Source organism: Coffea eugenioides, chromosome 3 (genome assembly GCF_003713205.1).
Source record: "Coffea eugenioides isolate CCC68of chromosome 3, Ceug_1.0, whole genome shotgun sequence".
In the NCBI taxonomy this organism is placed as follows: Eukaryota; Viridiplantae; Streptophyta; class Magnoliopsida; order Gentianales; family Rubiaceae; genus Coffea; species Coffea eugenioides.
In genome coordinates, this window is record NC_040037.1 from 10,211,871 (window position 1) to 10,233,946 (window position 22,076).

At 34.1% G+C, this 22,076-nt stretch overlaps 1 protein-coding gene and 2 non-coding genes across 5 annotated transcripts; 2 read left to right on the forward strand and 1 right to left on the reverse strand.

The window, feature by feature from the left end:
- Positions 1-1,872: 1,872 nt before the first annotated feature.
- On the forward strand, positions 1,873-1,975 carry LOC113767241. The gene has a single exon (XR_003467958.1). It is a non-coding gene; the product is annotated as a U6 spliceosomal RNA (small nuclear RNA).
- Positions 1,976-14,371: 12,396 nt separating this feature from the next.
- On the forward strand, positions 14,372-14,478 carry LOC113767170. The gene has a single exon (XR_003467892.1). It is a non-coding gene; the product is annotated as a U6 spliceosomal RNA (small nuclear RNA).
- Positions 14,479-16,494: 2,016 nt separating this feature from the next.
- LOC113764623 (MDIS1-interacting receptor like kinase 2-like) lies at positions 16,495-19,525 on the reverse strand. Of its 3 annotated transcripts, none has more exons than XM_027308579.1 (3): positions 18,506-19,525; positions 16,915-18,427; positions 16,495-16,838 (listed from the first exon to the last, which is right to left on the reverse strand). In XM_027308579.1, the coding sequence occupies exons 1-3, from the start codon at positions 19,361-19,363 to the stop codon at positions 16,528-16,530; spliced, it is 2,682 nt and encodes an 893-aa protein (XP_027164380.1). In that variant the 5' UTR covers positions 19,364-19,525; the 3' UTR covers positions 16,495-16,527. The 3 variants fall into 3 exon arrangements, with proteins under 3 accessions (XP_027164380.1, XP_027164381.1, XP_027164379.1); XM_027308580.1 differs by having other exon boundaries at positions 16,915-18,066; positions 18,268-19,525; XM_027308578.1 differs by having other exon boundaries at positions 16,915-19,525.
- Positions 19,526-22,076: the final 2,551 nt, after the last annotated feature.

Genomic DNA, 22,076 nt, shown 5'->3' on the forward strand with positions numbered 1-22,076 from the left:
TGCTCCTTTGGAACTTAATACTATCATCAATCAAAGTTTCCAAGTCCCAGGGAGCTTCTTCTTCTCCTGAATCTTCTCACTAGGCTTTGCCATGAATCTAATTCTGATAGGACGTAGATTGTAGTGCATTTATATGCATAAGTTACTAGTTAATTATGTTATTTGAGCTTTATTTTGAGTAGAAATTACATAGTTTTGTTCTCATATTGTTCTAATAGGTGAAGAGCTTAATTAGAAAGAAAATGGACCAAAAAAATGTATTCTGAAGAAAAAGCAATGGAAGAAGAAAAGTGAAGAGGAAGGGGTTTGGCAAAATTGACTTGTTTCAGTATTTTGGCAATAACTTGAACTATACAAATTGAATTGAGATGATTCTTGATTTTTTTTTAAACTAAGAGAATGCTCTATAATTCATATGAAAATATTAAAATTTGGTTCTCACGTTTTCATAGTCAAAAGTCCAAATTACTGAAGTATAATTTTGCTTTGATTATCTTCTGATCAATTCTCAGTATTTTGGACATATCTCAATGTTCAGAACTCCAAATTACATAAAGCCCAAAACAGAGAGTATAATGTTCTACTTGCAATCTGCTTTTGTTCTTCGGAGTGAGACGAATTTTACATTACAAAACTAAGCTGGTGTCACATCAGGAACATGCTACTGTGTCTGGGGGCAGTGGGATCAAATTTAATTCAAGAAAATGCACGCACTACTTTGTACTTGTGTTGCTATTGCTACTTACCCTTTCTGCATTAGTCCATGTTTGTTATGGTGTGGGAGAAGATATTCCCTATTGGCGTTATTTCCAAGAGTAGTAGCTAGCGCAGCGGTGTAGGGGAAATTTTCCAAAATCTCTATCTGGAATGGAAGAGACACCAAAATGGATTATGGATATTGATCAATGATGTTTGGGTCAGCAGCAATACTTTCTGTCCTACTTGGTGGTCCTTGTACTTGAATTTATCTGTGTTTGTACATTGTGTTTGTTGTGAGAGGCATGGTTAGTAAAATACAGTACAATCATAATATTAAATATTCTACATACGTTTATCGTAAAAAATTCGACACCAAAATATGAACGAAATAGTGCATATAAATGTGTATGTGAATAGCATGAACAACTTCTTCTTCTCCTCCTTTTTTTAAGTACGAACAATTTCATAAGTTAAGGAATAAAAATATTGGTGAATTTATTATGACTTTGAAAGATTGTGCTACATTGATTTCAAATTTAACTATTATCCTTGTATATGAGACATAAAAGTGTTTTAAGTTTCATTTCCTTTGGATTTTACGTGTATAAATTTGTCGAAATTTTGTTATGTATCATAACTATGTTCTTTATAACTCAAAAAAAAAATAGTAACAAATTTTAAAAATTTCTCATAAATTCAAGTATTTCTTGTAAAGCATAAAGTGAGACAAGTTTATCACAAGCATTGTATAAATAGTTAAAAGCATGAGTATTTTTTAAAATAATTTTGAAGTGTACAAAATACAATTTTATTTTCATTATATCCCCCTTTCCCCTTCCCACTTTTTAAATCCCACCTTTTTTGACTAAAAAAAATTAAAAGAAATAGAGACTCTTATTTAGCCATATAACCAGGCCAATATACATTCTATTCTTGAGATCAATTCTTCTCATATTTCGGCTTAATAGTAGGCCAGAGATGATGATTAAATTCGGATGAAGTTGAGTTCTACTTTTGTGGGTGGAAAATAGGCAAAAAGCATATCCAATAGTTCAATGTTAAATACTAAGCATAACCAGGCTTGATGACATTAATGATGCTTAAAACCTTCCAATTACTGCTTAGTTCCCACATCAGCTGTGAACACCAAATTGGATCGGCCTACAGGCTTTAGTGTCCTCCGGCGACACCCAATGAAATTGGTATCATATAGAGAAGATTAGGAATGCCCAGTGCAAGAATGGCGCGCACAAATCGAGAAATGGTTCAAATATTTTTAGGTTTTTCTACGCTGATTTGGGTCTAAATGTATTTCATCTACATATAAAGATGACTGATATATTGCTTTTAAAGTCAGTTTGGGCCTTTTTTTTTTCTTTTGCTGATTGGGATCCATGTATATTTGGGCTAATTATGTATACATTTGATACTTCAAAACTCATTGGTGTGAATTTTTTTTCATTTGATTGACAATACTATTTTGGATAAATTTCAAAAAAAAAAGAGACAAAGAACAATTGTTTATCTCGAATAATGCTGCAATAAAATGTTCTGAAGCATGACTTGGGCAATTTTTAAATCGGCTCAATTTGGTTGTCAGATGCATTAAGAATACAATTTTATAGGTTTGGAACCTCTTAAGAATTACAATTTTAACAAACTAGAAATTAGGTGCATAGTTGGCCTAGATTTTGGATTCACATGTAAACATGCCTCTGCTATTTTGAGGATGAATACCAGAATCCTTTCAATTTCTTGTGTGGGATACGAAGGTCTCTGGTCCAACAAGTCTTTCAATTCTATGTCTCCAATTGTTGAAGACATCAGATGGCCAACTAATTCACCAAGGTGCTTCCCCTTGATTATTTTCAATGTCAGGACCCCAAAGCTATAAACATCACATTTTTCAGTGATGTTAGTGGTTGTTTATATTCACTTTTGGTGAAAGCCATCACCTATTAAAATCAAAATCTTTATGGTAATTATTAAAAAATAAATTAATGATCGACGAATTCCTTCAAGCGTATAGGGTCGATTGTAGTAATAATTTATCTGGAGTATTCCAGGGTTGAACCCACAATGATAAGTTAATTTTCTACTTTAATTATTCCAACAAAATAACAAAATTTAAATTCAAACAATTGTAATTAAGCAATAAAAGAATAATCAATTTAAATAGAGTAGTTGTGAGAAAATAATAGACACAGGCTAGGATTTCAAGTTTTAATCCAGAATTTGAGTCAATTATCTAGTTAATTTCTTAACAAACCATGAATGCATCAAACAATTATATTTTAGATTATCTCTCGATACATCTAAAGTGTGCCTAATTAAATTCTACATCTTTTTTGATATCGGAAGTGTGAGGACCCGAAATTTTTTTTATTTTATTTTATCGAATATTAGTAGTTTGTTTAAATATTTATTTACTCATTTTTCTCCAAATTATTTATTTCGATCATTTAAAATCCATTTATATGGAACGACGCCTCTTTTATATTTTTAAAAGCGTTTTGTTGGAAAAATTCACTCTTCGAAAACTCGTTTAGTTCGGAACAACGAGTGCACATTTTTCGAGACTATATTTGAATCGAGAGTGTATTAATATTGGAGAATTAAGAACGATCAATAATAGATTAAGAAAGGTTAATTGAGGAATTAATACTCAATTCACGTGAGGACTCGTAAAATTATTATTTTTAAACCCCTAATTTTGGCTCAATTAATTATCTATTTGGATTTTTGCCCCGAATATTATTTTCTATCCTTATTAGACCTAAATATATGGTTTTATAGTTTCGTTATATTTTTAAAGTGTCTCGTTTCAAAAATTATTTTCTTAGAAGCTTGTTTAGTGAAAAAGTGAAAACGTGTCTGAAAACTTTAGCCAATTAGGAGTACAATAAGCTCAAAAATTTAAGACATATACAATGGTCCTAAAATAGGCAATTTTAGGTTTAAATATTGAAGTGATAGTTAGTGGTAAGATCGTTATAAGAATTTCTCAAAGGTTTCAATTTTTATTGCGCCTAAATTAGAAATACGTGTTTCACGTGCGCGCTTAATTGAGGGACTTTGGACAATTATTTTGGGACAATTAAGAATGAATAATATTTATATAAATGTAAGTGTCCTAGAGGTTTAGTGCACTAGTGCAACAAACGTGAGAGAAATCGAACACAAAACGCGCGCGTAGGGCACTAGTTGCAATTAAAATTTTACGTACTTAAAATATTAGACGTCAAGCGTCTTTTGTACGCAAAGGCATCCGAATCACATTTCATTTCTGCTACTGCAATGGACGGATAGCACAGCCGCAGCTCTTCACCATTTCCTTCTACAAATCTCACAAAAATCACAACCAAACCTCCATAGATTCAACCAAAACTTCACATACACTTAGCTCTACACTTGGACAACACATTAAGCTGAAAAGGGGAGGACCTTTCACGGTTTCTTCAGGCTTCAAAAGGACCGAATCTCTGTCTTAAACATCAACTAAGAGTAAGTCTTAATCTAGCCTTCTAACTTTGATTTTTGGAAGTCTAGTATATCTTTTAGCTCTTGATCTCTTATGGATTGTTGTGGATGTTGGAAAATTGTTAAATGTGGGCTCTATGAACTCCCACTTTGGGTTGATGGCTGTGATGATGTTTGATGATGGTTTTATTGCTGAATTAGAGCTTAAGGAAGTAGATTAAAGGTGCATTGTTGCCAGAAACGTTATTGAACTCTTGAAGCAAAAAGTTCCCATTTTACCCCTGCTCTGTTCGGTCACTTTAATGCAGAAATTTGAGGATTTAATGGCTTGATTGTGTTGTTTATATGTTGTAGTAGTTGTGTAAAAATTTTCATTGAAAAATACTGAGTTTTGGTGGGTCAAACGAATTTATTTCAAAAACTAGTAATCTGGAAAACGGTTTCGTCGTAACCCAGACCAGTGTTTGTATTTCGTCCATAACTCCGTACTCCGACGTCGAAATCAAGTGCCGTTAGCGGCATTTGAAACTAGACGTTCCCATGTTTCCAACGGTGTATAATGTACATTCTGGTTTCATGTGTGTGAGCCACACCATTCATCTGAAGTCGGCTGTCCTGTTTCTCCGTTCTGCCGAAATGATTTGATGATGCTGCAACTTTAGGCTTAATTTCGAGCTAGTTGCATGCTGAAACTTGAAACGATTTCTTCTGTGAAATGTTAGCCCTGTGAATTTATTTTCTAACACTATCAATCATTCCCAATTCTGAATTAAATTGAGGGAGTTATGATCAAAATACGGCGACTGCCTCGTTTTTGAAACCTTAGATTTGGACAGATTGCCTTAAGGATTTTTCCAAACTTTGGTTGATTGATTAACCACCTTTCCGAAGGTATTTTTCCACGAAATTTGATAGAGAGATACCCTTCATATAGGAGTATTATACTGCAAAATTTGGTATCAATCCAAGTCCGTTTCGACACTTAACTAAAGGTCCAAAGTCGGAACCAAATCTGGAAATTTGTTAACAGTCTTGAAATCTATCCAACTTTGAGCTACCATATCTTGGGGCTCAAAACTCCGATTCTCGATCCGCTTGTTCTGTCCTAAACCTTACTTGCACCTCTAATTGAGCTACAAATTTCAAGGGCTGGTTTGTAACGAGTGAATTCTTCTGAATTTTCAAAGTTAGCGAAAAACCAACCCCGGCTCAATCCTGGGTGATTTGGAACAGCAACTTTAAGCTCATTTTTGAATACCTTCCACTTAGATTCATGGAAAAGTGTCTTCTAAGAACTTTTAGTACTTTGGAAGAGGTTTCCAACGGTACCAAGTTTTCCAATTTTCGACATGTGAAATCTGAGATACGATTTTTTCAAAATATCGTATCAAAATTGAAATTTTCTGAATTTCAAGGAAATGGAGTTTTTCAAGTATTCCTTATTCCTTCGATAATACTTGAACGTTTATGCTTGATTTCCAAGATAACAAAACTCGATTTCTCTTGTACATTAAGAAACTCCACTTGAACCTCGATTTACTAGTAATTGAGGTTCATTTTCATGAAATTTCCCCAGATTGTACTAGTGCACAATCTTCCTTGATAATTGGGATGTGTGAATGATAATTCACTATTAAATGCTCAGGCGCTCAAGAGGACCTTCCAGAGGATCTCACGGGAGATGCCTAAACCATCATTTGAACTCGCTACTTGAATCACTGTGAGTGTCAAGTGCATGAACTTGTTGTTAAGTGGTTATCTGTTTCTTATCCGTTATGTAAATTTCAAATTTTGAGACGAGGGTGTACTTTATCGCACTCATTCTCTTTCAAATGAAATTATATTCGAATTTTGCTATGTGAATTCGTATCCAACTTGTACATGGTAATGTGGATGTGATTTGTACTTGTGATTCGTATATGTGATCCGTATTTGTGATTCCTATTTGGAATCGTCGATTTGAGCGTTGCTCATCGACTTATATTCGTATTCGTATTCATATTCGGGGGACGCCCAAAACTCGTTGGCTAACTTTGCGAATCGAGCCAGCATGGGCTTGGTCGATAAGCTTAGCAAACCATGAGATATTCGTAGAGCATGATCTATTGGAGAGATCTTGCTCGGCATTACTCGTGCAGTATTGCCATGATATACTCGAGTATTATCAAAAACTTTGATGAGCGGGCCCGGTAAGGGGGTGTAACGGTGACGGGATTCGAAGAAAAGTGGTGTATCTACGGATTTGATACTTATGTGGTTGACGGAGTGTCAACGTGAGATGTGATCAAGACTTCGACTCGACTACGTGGAATTTAGCTCCTGAGAGCTACAGTATCCTTGAATTGTTTCTGTTTATTTTTCCTATTCGAAATGTGAATTATTCGAATTTGATAGCCTTACCTACAATGTAATTGTTGTTGCTACTTGGATTATGTGTTTGCATGTGTGTTTTCTTGGCCTCACTGAGTATTGGCTCATCCTATTAGTTTGTTTTCCTTAACAGGTTGGATTGGAAGATTTTGGTAAAGCCGACTAGATTATACTTTTGATTGGAATCGGGGCTGTAAATGTGTAGTCGACTTTTAATGGTTGCATTTTGGAACTTGATGTATCTTTTGTGAACATGATGTAAGATTTAAATATTTAGTTAAGGAAGCGACTTTTCTTTATTTTGACTCGTAGTATTTGGTATGTATCGTTAAGTTCGATTTGATTTGTCTTGAGTCCTGGCGAGAGCTGGGCAGGCGTCCCGCGGATACCCTTGGGTTCGCCCTTGGGAGAAGTGGGGGGCGTCACAGGAAGTATCCAATTAAACCCTTTAAGAACTTCAGTGATATAAGTACGGCATGCAAATCCTCACATACTCTTGTGATTAAACTAAATATATTTATCTATTTAGTGCATGGTTGTATCTCATTTCTCAATTCAATACAAACCCTAGAAGCATGTCTATGGCAGCCAAGCATAAACATGTAATTAAAATCAAGATACATAAATCATAACAAAAGGTTAGAAATTAAAGTAGAAAAATTAATCAAATTTCTTCATAAAAACTCTAACCCTAGAAACAATTTAGTTCAACATGATTTGGAAATTAAAACTACGAATTCAGAGAGTTGCTATAAAGATAAGAAAAAGAGTAAGAAAACTTCTTAGTTGCTTGCTCCAATCTTCTCCTCTTGCACGCTCTTTGATTTGTCTCCATTTGATTTTGATCTCTCAAGGATAAACTATGGAAAGATGTTAAAACTAATCTAAACTAATTTTTTCCACCCCTAAAAACGTCTTAGATAGTCCCTACTTATAGTTTCTTGAAGTAGTATCCGAAACGGGGTAGAATTGGGCTTATTAAAGCTAAAAAAATCAATTTCGCGCATTTTTTCAATGAATACCTACTCAAATTCTGACCTAAACTCCAGCACTGGAGTTCCTTCAAATGACTGGACCTGAACAACTCCGGTGTGAACATCAATGCAAGTTATTGAAAATTCGCGGGCGGATCTCACTTCGGATTCGCGTGCAGATCTATTTCAAGGCCAAAAATCTCCATCATCGAGGCCGAATAAGCTTTTGTGCAAAACAAAAACGTTGTAGCCCTTTAAATTAGTTTTCCAATGCTACATGAATCATGTCATTTGGAGGTCTGGATACTGAGAGATGCTCAAAATACTAAGAACTAGTTAGATGAACTTCGCAATGCAACTATACTTCAATATTTTGAATATTTGACTATGAAAACGTGAGAACCAAACTTTGATGTCTTGATAAGAATTGTAAAGCATTCTTTTAACTTCAAATTGAATCAAGAATCATCTAAATCTGATTTATGTAGTTTGAATTATCACCAAAATATTGAAATATGTCGTTCCTACGAAACCTCTTCCTCTTAACTTTTTCCTCTTCCATTGCTTCTCTGCATCACGTTTTTGGTTCGTTTTCCCTTCAATTGAGTTTTGCACCTATTAGAACAATATAAGCCAGCAAAATTAATTAGTTTTTATACAAAATAAAAGTTCAAATGATATGGTTAACTAGCAACTTATGCATATAAATTTACTACAAATTTTGACCGATCAATTAACAATAAAATTGTGGAAGTGTACCTGGATTCATGTTGATTAGCTGATACTTGAATTCCTAAAAATTTTGGGTTAGCCTTCCAGCTCAACACGTATTCGCTAATATTAGAGAGAGTCCTTTAGTTTCTCTCTGATATCTTTCCTGATGATGGGATATCAGGAAAGAGTTATTTTGTAGTATTAAAAATATGATAATAAGAATAAGTGTGACCTGAGAATCATAACCCTATTTATAGATAATTTTCTTGTTAGCTTTTGAGTTCCTATTTTAACCCATCATAGAAATATAAATTATTCTTAAATCTCTACACATTAAAGACTCACATCCTATTAGATACATTGAAATCCAAACTATAATTAATCACTTTAATTGAATTTAACCATATTTGATAGTGTACAATACATAATTATTCACATATAAGTTTAACATTGGATTAAAAATCTAACAAATTCCCATTTGGATTATATGTGTAACCTTATAATTATGTTTTGTAATTAACCATATGAGCCCAATTTTACTATCATTATCAAAATGTATCTACAACCAATTCAATCTATCAATTACATAAACATAGGATCACAGTGCCATTTGTTACAATTTCATAACTCGACCCATCAATGATTACATATTCTAATGCAATTGAATGACATGAATCATGATGTGAATTTGTAGTATAAAAATTTTATGCAATGTGATCATAACATACCTATTTTGATTTGATCCATTTTAAACTTTTATGAAATCAAACCATACCAAAATCAGAGTGTAAATAATTTTAAACTTTATTTATGCATAAAATATCCTTCAAACATTAATAATCGAAAAATATGAATATCGTAAGAGTATTTAAAATAACAAACTCCCACTAAAACTGAACATCACTTAATAATATGACACCTATATTAACAGTATACTTATGGAACATTTTGAATGGCAAACTCTTAGTAAACGGATCCGTAACTATAGAGTTTGTCCTGATATATTCTATCGACAACTGTCCACTTTGTAATTTTTCTTTCATAGTTAGGAACTTGATATCTATATGTTTAGATTTTGTCAAGTTCCTGTTGTTATTGGAATAAAGGACTGCTGACTTATTGTCACAAAATAATTTGAGTGGTCTTTTGATATTATCTACTACACGTAATCCTATGATAAATTTTTGTAGTCAAATTTCATGATTGCATGTCTCATAACAAATTATGAATTCTGCAGCCATAGTAGAGGAGATTACAAGAGACTATTTAACACTCTTCCAAAATATGACACCTCCAACTAGCAAGTAAATGTAACTTGATATTGATTTCATACTATCTTGACATTCAGTATAATCGGAATCAGTATACCCAATGATTTTAAACTTATCTGATTTCTGATACATGAGCATATAATCTTTTATTTTCTTTCAGTATACAATATTCAGAAGCATACATACCTAAACATATATTAGACTCTTTATTACTGACGCATAAGAAATCTTTTGCATTTTCTTTTCCTCAAAAGCATTTTTAGAACACTAATTGAAACTAAACTTGTCGCCATAGAGGTATCATCTGATTTATAATTTTGCATATCATATCTTTTAAGAATTTTTTTAATATAACCTTTTTTGTACTAGTTTCAGAATTTCTCGAAAGTGATCCCGATGTATCTGTATACCTAGTATAAAATATGCATCATTATGATCTTTCATCTCAAAGTTCTTAGTTAGAAATCTCTTAGTTTCATGCAATAGATCTATATCGTTGTTGGCAAGTAAAATTTCATCAACAAATAATACCAGAAAAATATATTTGTTCCCACAGAACTTATGGTATATACAATCATCTACTAAATTCTTTTCAAAATAAATTGAGATGATCACTTGATGAAATTTGAAATACCATTGTTGAGATGCTTGCTTGAACTCATAGATGAATTTTTTAAATTTACAAATCATATTTTTTGGATCTTCCAATGCAAAATTTTTCGGTTGTATCATATAAATTGTTTCATCAACATCACCATTAAGAAATGCTGCCTTTACATCCATTTGGTGTAATGCAAAATTGAAATGCGTCATTAATGTCATTATAATTCTTAAAGAGACTTTTGAAGAAATCGGAGAGAAGATTTATTTATAGTCAATACCTTTTTTTGTGTAAAATTCATAGCGACAAGATAAGTTTTTTATCTTTTCACACTGCCTTTCGAATATCTCTTGGTTTTAAGTATCCATTTATAATCAATAGGTTTTGGTCCTTCTGGCAATGAGACAAGACCTCAAAAATCATTGTCTTTTATGGATTTAATCTCTTCATTCATGATATCGATCTACTTTTGAGAATTTAAACTTTCTATGGTTTGACGAAAGTTGATTGGATCATCTTCCATCAATCCAGTGTCATTCTCATATTTTTGGATAAAAATAATGTAATCATTTGGTACTGCATTTCTCCTTTCTCTAGTAGATCTTCTTATTGGAACTGATTCTTAAAGAGGTAGAGTTTATACTTCTATAATACTTTGTTCTTTGACATTGTTTTGATTTATTGTGTCATGATCAAAGTTAGAAATAGAATTTTGAACAAGATCAATGACACATGTGAAAATATTAACATATTCCTCTTCAAAGATAAGGTCCCTAACTATATCCTTTCCCCCAAACTCAATATCTTCAAAGAATCGAGAATTTTTAATCTTAAAAATTGAATTAGTCATGGGATCATAAAATTTGCAACTCTTAGATCATTCAGAGTATCCAATAAAATAATAATTAATTGTTCTTGAATCCAATTTTTTTTCATTTGGCCTATAAGGCTTTACTTAAACTAGACATCCTCAAATATGCAAATGCTTCAAACTAACCTTTTTTCCTATCTAAAACTCATAAGGAGTTTTGGCAGTTATTTTAATTGGAACTCTATGAAAGATATATGTTGCAGTCTTAAGTGGTTCTTCCCAGAGTGACTCTAATAAGATAGAATGACATATCATGCCCCTTATCATATGTTTAAACGTTCTATTTCACTTTCAGTAACACCATTCATTTTGGGTGAATCCAACATGATATATTGTGGGACGATATCGCATTTCTCTAGATATTTTGCAAATGGTCCTAAACGTTGTTCACCTGAATTGTCATATCTATCATAGTACTCACCACCACGGTCAGATATGACGTTTTTGATTCTTTCGTTGAGTTGATTCTCAACTTCAGTTTTAAATTTTTTGAACACGTCCAACGACTGTGATTTTTTAGAAATGAGATAAATGTAATCATATCTTAAAAAATCATCTATGAACGTTATAAAATATTATTGATCATTCCAAACAGATGTAGAAAATGACCCACAAATATCTATATATATAAGATCTAAGATGTTCAAGGACCTATTGGTTTCAAATTTCTTTTATTAGTTTGTTTCCCCTTTATAAATAACACAATCATCAAAATATGTAAAGTTTAAGGGGTCGAGAATTTTATTTGATACAAGTCTTTCTATTCTCCGTCTAGAGATATGATCCAATCTCTTTTGCCATAATGTAGTCGAATTCTTATTGGTTAATTTGTTTTTTACTCCTCTAGTACTCAAATATAGAGATTCATTAAATGAAATAATCGTATCAATTAAATATAGATTATTATAGTGCAATAAAGAATCAGAACCAATCAATTTTGAATCATGAAATAATTTAAATTTTTCATTTTCAAATAAATAAAAATAACCAAATTTGTCCAAAATAGAAATAGAAATCAAATTCCATTAAAAAGACGGTACAATAATTGTTTCATTAAGATACAAATAAAATTTGATCTTTAATAATAATTTAAAAACTCATATTACTTCAATTGGAACTATTTTGCCATCGCGTACACAGATATATCTTTCATTATCATTAGATTTTCGACAATTTAATCAATCTTACATAAACACACTGATGTGAGTTATTGCACCAGAATCTAACCATTATGTGTGTCTAGGTATTATAGTTAAATTAATGTCAAAACAAATCAAATTAAGAAATATACCTTTCTTAGTACGCCAAGCATGATAATTGGTGTAATACTTCTTTTTATGTCCTTCAACTCCATAGAAGAAACAACCGTCCAGATCAACTAATTTCTTTTATTATTTCTTTTGAGGTGTCGTACTATAATTTCTTTATCCTTTTTTCTTTTATGTTCCTTATTTTTATTATTAGTGGTTGAAATCAAATGAACACCTTCTGTCTGATCTTATTTCAATCTTTTTTCTTCCTCTATACAGTGTGAGATGAGCTTATTTAGAGACCAGATCTCCTTTTGATAGTTGTAACTCATCTTAAATTGACTAAACTGTGTAGGAAGAGATATCAAAACCAAATGTATTAGTAACTCTTGAAAAGTACTAACTTAAATGCATTTAACTTAGAAGCAAGGTGAGACATTTTCATGATGTACTATCTGATATTACCTTTATAACTATATTTTATTGAAACTAGGTATGTCAAGAGTGTACTTATTTTAGCCTTTTCGTTCTTGACAAACTTTTTTCAATATCCTCAAGTCGTTTTTGACATTGTTTCTCTAAATATTTTTGGAATAGCCTTTTTAATGATTATCAAACACAAGCGATTAAATCTCTTCCATCTTTTCTTATCCTTTGTTATCAGAGGTACTCTAATCTGTAAGAGATGGATGGGAATCAGCCCTTAACGCAAGGTCAAGATCAATTACTCCAAAAACTATCAAGAGATTTTCTTTTTAAGACTTGAAATTTGTACCATTCAGCATAAGAATATTATTGATATTGGTAGTAATATTTATAAGATCATTCGCAATTGAACGGAAAATATAAAATAATTAAAACAAACCCACATAGACCAAACTAATAAAGGTAAATTCAAATGTTCGTAGTGGATCAAATTACCAAGGAGTTTTGATTGATGTTGGATTAGGTGTGCCATAGGTTTAGCAGAGGATTCGGCTGGTGTTAGACCAAGGAGCCAAAGGTTGGCGAAGGCCCAGAATCCTGTTTGGATGTTGAAGACAAGTAGGTCCATGATTGGAAGAAAAGGTGATTTTAGGTGATAAGGTGGGTTTACGCTAAGTATTAAAGTGGATTCGAAAAAGAACTTATAAATTTGGGTTTAATGTAAGGAGTTATTCATAAAGGAGGGAGATTTGTTAGATTCATGAGTAAAGAGTTATGTCCTACATTTGTTCGAGATATGAAGAAAGAGCAGTTAATATATAAATAAGGATCCAAAATCTAATAACTTAAACTTTTGGATCAGAATTGAATTTCTAACTTACATATTGGGTTCATTGATAGGCTCTCTCGAGGTGTTTCTCTCTAACACATTCAAATGAAGTTTGTTCTTTTTTTTAAATTTTTTCTAGTAAGGGAAAGTTGGAATTTAAGAAATAAGGAAAGGACAGGAAAATTCAGAACGATTCAAGTGAAGTTGAGTTCTCCTTTTGTGGATGAAAAATTAGGCAAAACGCATATGTATTTAATAGTTCAATGTTGAATGTTTTGAGCCAGTTTTGATGGCAATAATCAATGTTAAATCCTTCTATTTGCTGCTTAGTTCCCTCATTGGTCATGCACATTAAATTATATTTGCCTCTCCTATAGCCTTAAACATCCCTTTAGTAAGACTGTCAATGAGATCGGGTTAGCCCAAGTTTGACCTGTTCGGTTCGAAACAAACTCATTGAACCTAAACTTTAATTGGGGTGGGAAAAACTTGAATCTAAATATTTGATCTAAACTAAATGTGAGCTGAGTTTAGACCATACAAGACTGAGACTCGATTAAAGGCCTGCCCATATATGAGTATAATTATAAATATACAAATATATAATAATATCTATAATTTATAATTATACACATTACGATATAAAATGTTGATCATTTATATATAAATTTATATTAATTCATAATTATAAAATATATTATAAATCAGGTATTTAATTATGAGTTTGGGCCTAACCTAATTTGGCCTCGAAACTCATGTAATAATGTGAATTAAATTTGAACCTTTTAATATGAACCCAAAATCCAATAACCCCAAAACCCAAAACCCAAAAATCCATATAGTTTGTGAATTGAGTTTGAAATTGCTCAAACCCAACTTAAAAAGTGCCAAACCTTCAGTGGACTCTTGATCAAATTGGAACGATTCAAAGACGATTAGCATGGCCCTTGTGCAAGGATCACACGCGCAAATTGAGAAGTGGTCCAAATTTGTTTGGGTTCGTATATGCTAATTTGGGTCTAAATCTAAAGACGACTGATACACTGATGTTCGAAACTCAATTTGGGCTTTTCTGTGCTGATTGCCGAGTCTGTTTGGGATAAATCCATGAACCACTGATACCTGGTTGATCATGACTTAGTTTAACACACTGGGGCGATTTGTTTTATTTAATTAACAATAGTATCTTGGATAAAATTACAAAAGAGAACAAGATAATAGACAAAGAATAATTATTTGACTAGAATAATGTTGCAATAACATGTTCTGAATCTTGGCTTAGGTAATTTTTAGTTGGGCACAATTTGGCTTTCAGATATAAAACGTTATATTGTAGAGATTTGATTTTAGAAAGGTAAACATGAAGTTGAATATCTTTTATGTTTGGCAATTCATGTGATTAGGGAAAAAAGTGCTTATGTAAAACGTATATTATAGAGACTTGATTTTTCAATGGTAAACGTGACGTTTTATACTGCTGGGAAAAATACTTGAATAGCACCCAAAAATGTACAAGAGTCTACTGGGCTAGCAATTAAAGTGCTCATCTGCTTTGCTCACCGTCCCATCACCGACAAAGTAATACACATGAGATATTGAGTGCAAGCGAGGCAAGATTTAAGGCAAAACGAAATTACACCTTAATTTATTTGTGGGAAATTTGCCAAATTGGTCCCTAACATTTACCAAAAACACTTTTTTAGTCCCTGACATATAAAATCAGCCAAAATGCTCCTTCACATTTAAATTGTGAGCCAATTTGGTCCTATTGCTCGTTTTTGCTCATTTTTCCGGCTAAAAATAGCACGCCCCTCTCACGTGGTCATATTTTTAGGGGCAAAATCGGAAACACATTTCATTACCGGTTGAAAGTAAAAGGATAGGGACCACCACCAAAATACACATTTCACCTTTGGCTCTCAAATTACCCTTTCCCTTTGGCTCTCAAATTACCCTTTCAAGAAACCCTATTTGCATCCCCGAATTAACAAGCATATGGAGCCAAAGGTGATTTGAGAGTGAATGGACAATTTTGTTATAATCAATCTTGAAAATTGGACAATTCAACTTAAGAGTGAATGGTCGCCCTTAGATTGGAAAATGGAGAATTCACAAGCTTTATGCCCTGATCTGGCGAGAAGATTTCGCTGAATGAGTGAAGTTTTTTGTGGCATCCTGAATACTTTGTACACCTTCCATACATGATGCTTGAGCCGCCCCTTTTAGGCAAAGGAATCACACGAAAAGAAAGGCTAAGTTTCCTGGAAGGATCACATTTTCTTTACCAAACTTGCCAAGCTGGTCTCGGTGAAGTCGTCTTCCTCGGTGTGCAGGGGCGGCGGCGGCGGCGGCAGCAAGCTCAAGTGGCCGTCGCTGCTGCCAATAGAAGCGGTGGAGCGGAAGGAACAAGAGCTGGGATCGGTCAGAGTGTCGGCTTCGAGAGGGGAAGTTTGAGCAATGAGAATATTGCGAAACTCGTCTTCTAGGCGGGCCATGGCGATCTGGATCGCGCTGTTGGCCTTAGCAGAGTCGTCTGAGATGCTGGCGGATTCCATTGACCGTTGGATTTCATCCACGGCTTGGAAGTATTTGTCGATCTCATATCGATCGCCATCGAAGATGATTCTGTCCCTGGCGTCCTCGGAGGCTGTGGAGTCCCAGCGGAGGATGATTTTCTCAGCTGATGCAACAGCCACGGCGTCGTTTTCCGGTGGCTCCATAGAGGGTAAAGGGTAATTTGAGAGCCAAAGGTAAAATGTGTATTTTGGTGGTGGTCCCCTATCCTTTTACTTTCAACCGGTAATGAAATGTGTTTCCGGTTTTGCCCCTAAAAATATGACCACGTGAGAGGGGCGTGCTATTTTTAGCCGGAGAAATGAGGAAAAATGAGCAATAGGACCAAATTGGCTCACAATTTAAATGTGAAGGAGCATTTTGGCTGATTTTATATGTCAGGGACTAAAAAAGTGTTTTTGGTAAATGTTAGGGACCAATTTGGCAAATTTCCCTTTATTTGTTACCAAAAAAAAAGAAAATCCTTACCTAATACTTACCTACTTGTTGGCGACATGGTGCACCAACAGATAACAAACTAGAAATCATATGCATAGTAGGCCTAGATTCTGGATTCACATGTAAACACGCCTTTGCTAGTTTGATGGTCTTTTCAGTTTCTTCCGTGGGATGCGGAAGTCTCTGATCCAACAAGTCCTTGAGTTCTATGTTTCCAGGTGTTGAAGACATTAGATTGGCAACTATGTCACCAGGGTGCGTCCCTTTGATTGTTTCCAATGTCAAGATTCCAAAGCTATAGACATCACATTTTTCAGTGACTCTCATTGTATAGGCAAGCTCTGCAAGGAAAATCATGTTATCATGTTATCACTTGAATACCTGAAAACAGAGAGAAATTATAACACTACGAATTACCTGGTGCAACATATCCAAGTGTGCCACCAAGAGTAGTCCAATTGGATGAGTCCTTCCTGAGAAATTTAGCAGTGCCGAAGTCTGAAAGACGAGCCTCATATTCTGAATCAAGCAAAACATTGTTACTTGATATGTCCCGATGAACTATTGAAGGCGTGCAATCATGATGCATGTAAGATAGGGCATGAGCCACGCCTTTGATGATGTTCACCCTCTTTTCCCAGTCTAGTTCCTTGGCTTCTTCATCCACGCTAAAAATTTTGGCCAAGCTACCTCGCTCAAGGTACTCATAGACCAACAAGGAGTGTTTGGAAGTTGAGCAGAAACCATAGAGTTTCACAATGTTTCTATGCTTGATGTTTGTCAAGGCTCTTATCTCGTTCAAGAAACTGTCGAAGTAGACCTTCTCGGGCAACAGATGAAGTCTCTTTACAGCTACTAAGTTAGAAGGTGGAAGAACTGTTTTGTACACACTTCCAAAACCTCCCTCCCCTATGCAGAATATTTCACTAAACTCTTCTGTTGCTTTTATAATTTCTCGGTACATTGCTTTGCCATCATAGGTGGTTATGGAAAACAAATCAGCATCCTCGACATTCTCTGTGGTCTTTCTTTTTCTTTGTCGACAAACTTTAAGAGCTCCAAAGAATGCACAAAGAAGTAAGAGTGATCCTAGAAGAGGGAGCACAATTACAAGAACAAGATTGAACCCCTTACCGTTTACATGCTTTCTACTCAATTGAGGACTTTCACATACTTGTAAACCAGTAATATTCCCACACAAACCTTTGTTTCCCCTCAGTTCTTCTATGGTAATATTTTTAAAGGCTTTGCCGTAAGGAATTGGACCCTCAAAGTTATTGAAAGATATGTTAATATGCAAAGAACCAGGCAGCTCTGCCAAAGCCTTTGGAAGGAAACCAGAGAGGTAATTATGGGAAAGATTCAATATCTCTAGACTCTGTAAACTTCTGAATTCAGATGGTATTTCTCCTGTGATGTAATTATGACTCAGATCCAAGATAGAAAGTCGAGTTAACTCACCCATCTGAGGTGGAATCTGTTGACTCAAGTTGTTGTTGCTCAAATTCAGGTAAAATAATTGCTGGAAACCTCCAAAATTTTCTGGGATAGATCCACGCAAGAAATTTGCTGACAGGTCAAGATAAAGCAGATTTTTTAGCTGACCTACTTCTTCAGGTATATTGCCAAAAAGTTGGTTATTTTGTAGATACAGATTGAGCATAGAAGCCAGCATCATAACTTGCTTTGGAATTTCCCCAGTAAAGTCATTGGAAGACAAATCAAGTACATGAAGTTGAGATGCATTTCCCAGCTCTGAAGGGATCTGACCTGTGATGTGATTGTCGGCAAGCAAAAGAGCTGCCAAGTTTGGGCATCTACCCCAGTTGCCAGAAAGTCCGCCATAGAATTCATTGTTGCTAAGATCCATGAAATTCAAGTTCGGGTAGATACCAAACATCTCTGACAGATTCCCAGTCAGCCGGTTTCCCTGAAATCGAGCTCTAAATAAACTTGAGCAATTTTTCAAGCTTATAGGGATTGGGCCTATCAGCTTGTTGTTGCTTACCGTGAAGTTCTGAAGTGTTCCATTTTGGCAAAGATGTTCCGGCAGATGACCAGAGAATTGATTTGTATCCATCTCCATCACAGCCAACTTTGCCAACTTCCCTAGCTCCTCTGGAATGGAACCAGAAAGCTGGTTTTCACGGAGAAACAGAAATTCCAGGTTGCTCAGATCACCAAATGATTTAGGAATAGAACCGTTCAGTTCATTCCTGTCTAGTTCCAAATCTGTAAGTAGCTCTAGGTTGCTCAACTCTTCAGGAATTGAGCCTGAGAGTTGGTTATCATAGAGATGGAGGACAGTCAAATTCGTCAGATTACCCAGTGATGTTGGAATTGTGCCAATGAGATTATTTCCGAACAAGCTCAAATTTTGAAGTGATTTCAACTGCCCTAACTCAACTGGAATGGAACCGGACAGATTGTTTTGGAAAAGGAACAAGGTCTCCAACTTACTGAGGTTACCTAGATCAGGTGGAATTGAACCTGTTAGAAGGTTAGAGCTCAAAAAAGCAGTGACAAGATTGGATAAGTTTCCTATTTCTGGAGGAATGGAACCAGATAATAGGTTTCCATACAAAGACAAGTATGTCAAGTTAACCAAATTTGCCAAGGAAGATGGAATTGTGCCATTGATATGATTGGTATTCAAATCAACCTCAGTAAGATAGACTAAATGGCTTAATTCCTCAGGAATTGGACCAGACAAGTGATTTTGGCTCAGATGGAGGACTTGAAGATTTCGTAACAACCCAATTTCGGGTGGGATTTCTCGTGACAGCTGATTGAACGAGAAATCGAGATAAATGAGCTTGGAGAGATTGCCAATCTGGGCTGGTATGCTGCCAAAAAGTTCATTCATCGACAGATCAACATATTCAAGATTTGGCAAGGATGAGAATGGGAAGTCATAGAGTGCAGAGTTGACACTGGAATTTGTGAGGTTCAATCTGTTGACACTTCCATCAACATTGCATGAAACACCAGCCCAAGTGCAGGGGCTGGAAGAATTCTTGGCTTTGGTTGGCGGTACATTCCACGAAATGAAGAGGGAACTATCCTTGTTTGCAAAATTGGATTTCCATTTGAAGAGTGAAGCGGCCTCTTCAGCAAAATCTGATGCAGAAACTTTGGGAGGAAATGATGGGGCTAGTGTATGTAGCACTAAAATAAACATAAAAAAGAAAACCTCTGTAATGAAATTTGGAAGCATGATTTCTTTTGGTCTAGCTCAGGTGAGGCTGGACATATTGGTTAATTTGTTTACTTGTATGAACTACAAAATGAGACATTGACGGATCCCCCCTTTATAGACAAGGCTTCAGAGGTTTTATTTTTTATTTTGGGCAAATTACACTTTACCCCCATGTGGTTTAGTTTGTTTTCAATAACCCTCTATGGTTTCAAAAGCTATACATAACCCCCTCATGATTTGGATTAAAGTGTCAAAGTGATGGAAATGATCTTTCGCAATGGAGTCATCTAAAATGTCGAAAATATCTTTATGTATAGTTAAAAATTATTACCAAGGGGAGTTATGTATATATTTTGAAAATTATAAGGAGGTTATATGGTAAAATATTAAACTATAAGGGGGTTATGTGATAAAACATAAAAATCATACGGGATTAGTGTGCCGTGTATTTATAAAGGTAATTTCGGCATTTTTAAAATTTCCGTTATGAATGACTATTTCCGTCATTTTGACATTTTAAACCAAATTATGAGGAGGTTCTGTATATCTTTTGAAATCATATAGGGATTATATAAGAAAACACTATACCACAGGGAGGTAAATGTATTTTACCCTTTTATTTTTTATTTTTTTCCAATCTTTTTTTCTTTTTTTTCCTTTTATATGCATACAAATCAAAACTTAATGTATACTCTTGACCTGAAAGATAGTTTGCCAATTTTAATACAGATAAAAGCAGTCAATTTCTCCTTCCCTCGGTGAATTCATTTTTTTAAACACATTTAATGAATTCACACTTCAATCATCGAATGAAGACTTTCAAGGTCAATCACCGTGGCATTTATATTACCACATCGTATAAGGAAAAAAAATAAGAGTGGAAAAAAATAAGAAATAAAAAATACGACCTTTGAAGTCTTGTCTATAAAGGGTGGATCCGTCAATGTCTCATTTTGAAGTCTTGTCTATAAAGGGTGGTTAATTTGTTTACTTGTATGAACTGCAAAATGAGACATTGACGGATCCACCCTTTATAGACAAGACTTCAAAGGTCGTATTTTTTATTTCTTATTTTTTTTCTTTATATGCATACAAATCGAAACTTAATGTATAGTCTTGACCTGATAGATAGTTTGCCAATTTTGATACAGACAAAAGCAGTCAATTTATCCTTCCCTTAGTGAATTCTTTTTTCTAAACACGTTTGTTGAATTCAGACTTCAAGCATCGAATGAAGACTAAAAGCAGGCATTTACATTACAAACAAACCACAGATTTTGACAGTCAACGGTCACCGCCTCTAAAGTCAAGTTGAAAAAGACCGCAGACTGCAGTTGAAGTAACAAGCTATTTCTTTTAATCCACGAATTAAGGTAGTAACGAATTATTACTTGTCTCATGACTACTTTGTTCATGTGTAACACAAGATACGACCCATGTGTTCATGTGTTCACAAGAAACGACCCAAGAAACCCTTCCAAAATTCCTTAGGCATTTATTAGGCAGAATGGTCAAAATGGGCCATTTTTCCAGGTCCTCTAATAATTTGATTGATCGAAGACCACATATTTGAGAAACAAAATTGACCATCAAAAAATGAAGTATAAAGGACAAAAAATAATTCCTTTTAATGTTAAGTAGTAATAAAAATAAGCAAAATGTGATTTGTTTCCCTTTCTAACCTTTGTTAATTCTTTTTTAATGATACAATTATCAACTAAAGACTTTACGAAGTCAATCAGCAGTCGCAGCTTTTAACATGAAATTTTTTTTAATCCACGAATTTAACCTGTGTGTTGTGAAGCATCACTGTTGTGTCATATTCATTAACCCCGTTTGACAAGCGAGTTTTTTAGATGTTTATCTAAAATTTTACTGTAACTTACTGTAGAAGTTTTTAAAAAATTTTTAAAGTGTGTTTTTTTTTTTAATATTTTGAAATGTATACTTTAAAAATTTTGAGAAATTTTTGAAATTGTTGTAACTAAAGTTTTTAAAAAACTTGTAGCACATAAACTTGGCAAAAAACTTGGCTGCCAAACAAGACTTGATTGTACCATTATTGTATGTATTGTCAAAAAACACTAAACAAGACTTGATTTTTCATGTGTTCACAAGACACGACCCATTTAACCTGTTAACTTACAATAAACACGAGAAACCCTTCCAACCAGTTTAGCACAGTGTAACACATCCTTTCTAAAGTCTCGTGTAATCAAGTCTATCAAGTTGGGCCCCTCTAACATAAAAAATTAAGTTAAATAGGACATGAATCTATCATTGGGAACATCACTAATGGCTAATGAATAAGCATTTTAGGGACTAAAGTTAAAACAGTTATCAACGACTGTATGTGATACAAAGTCTTCAACATATAAAA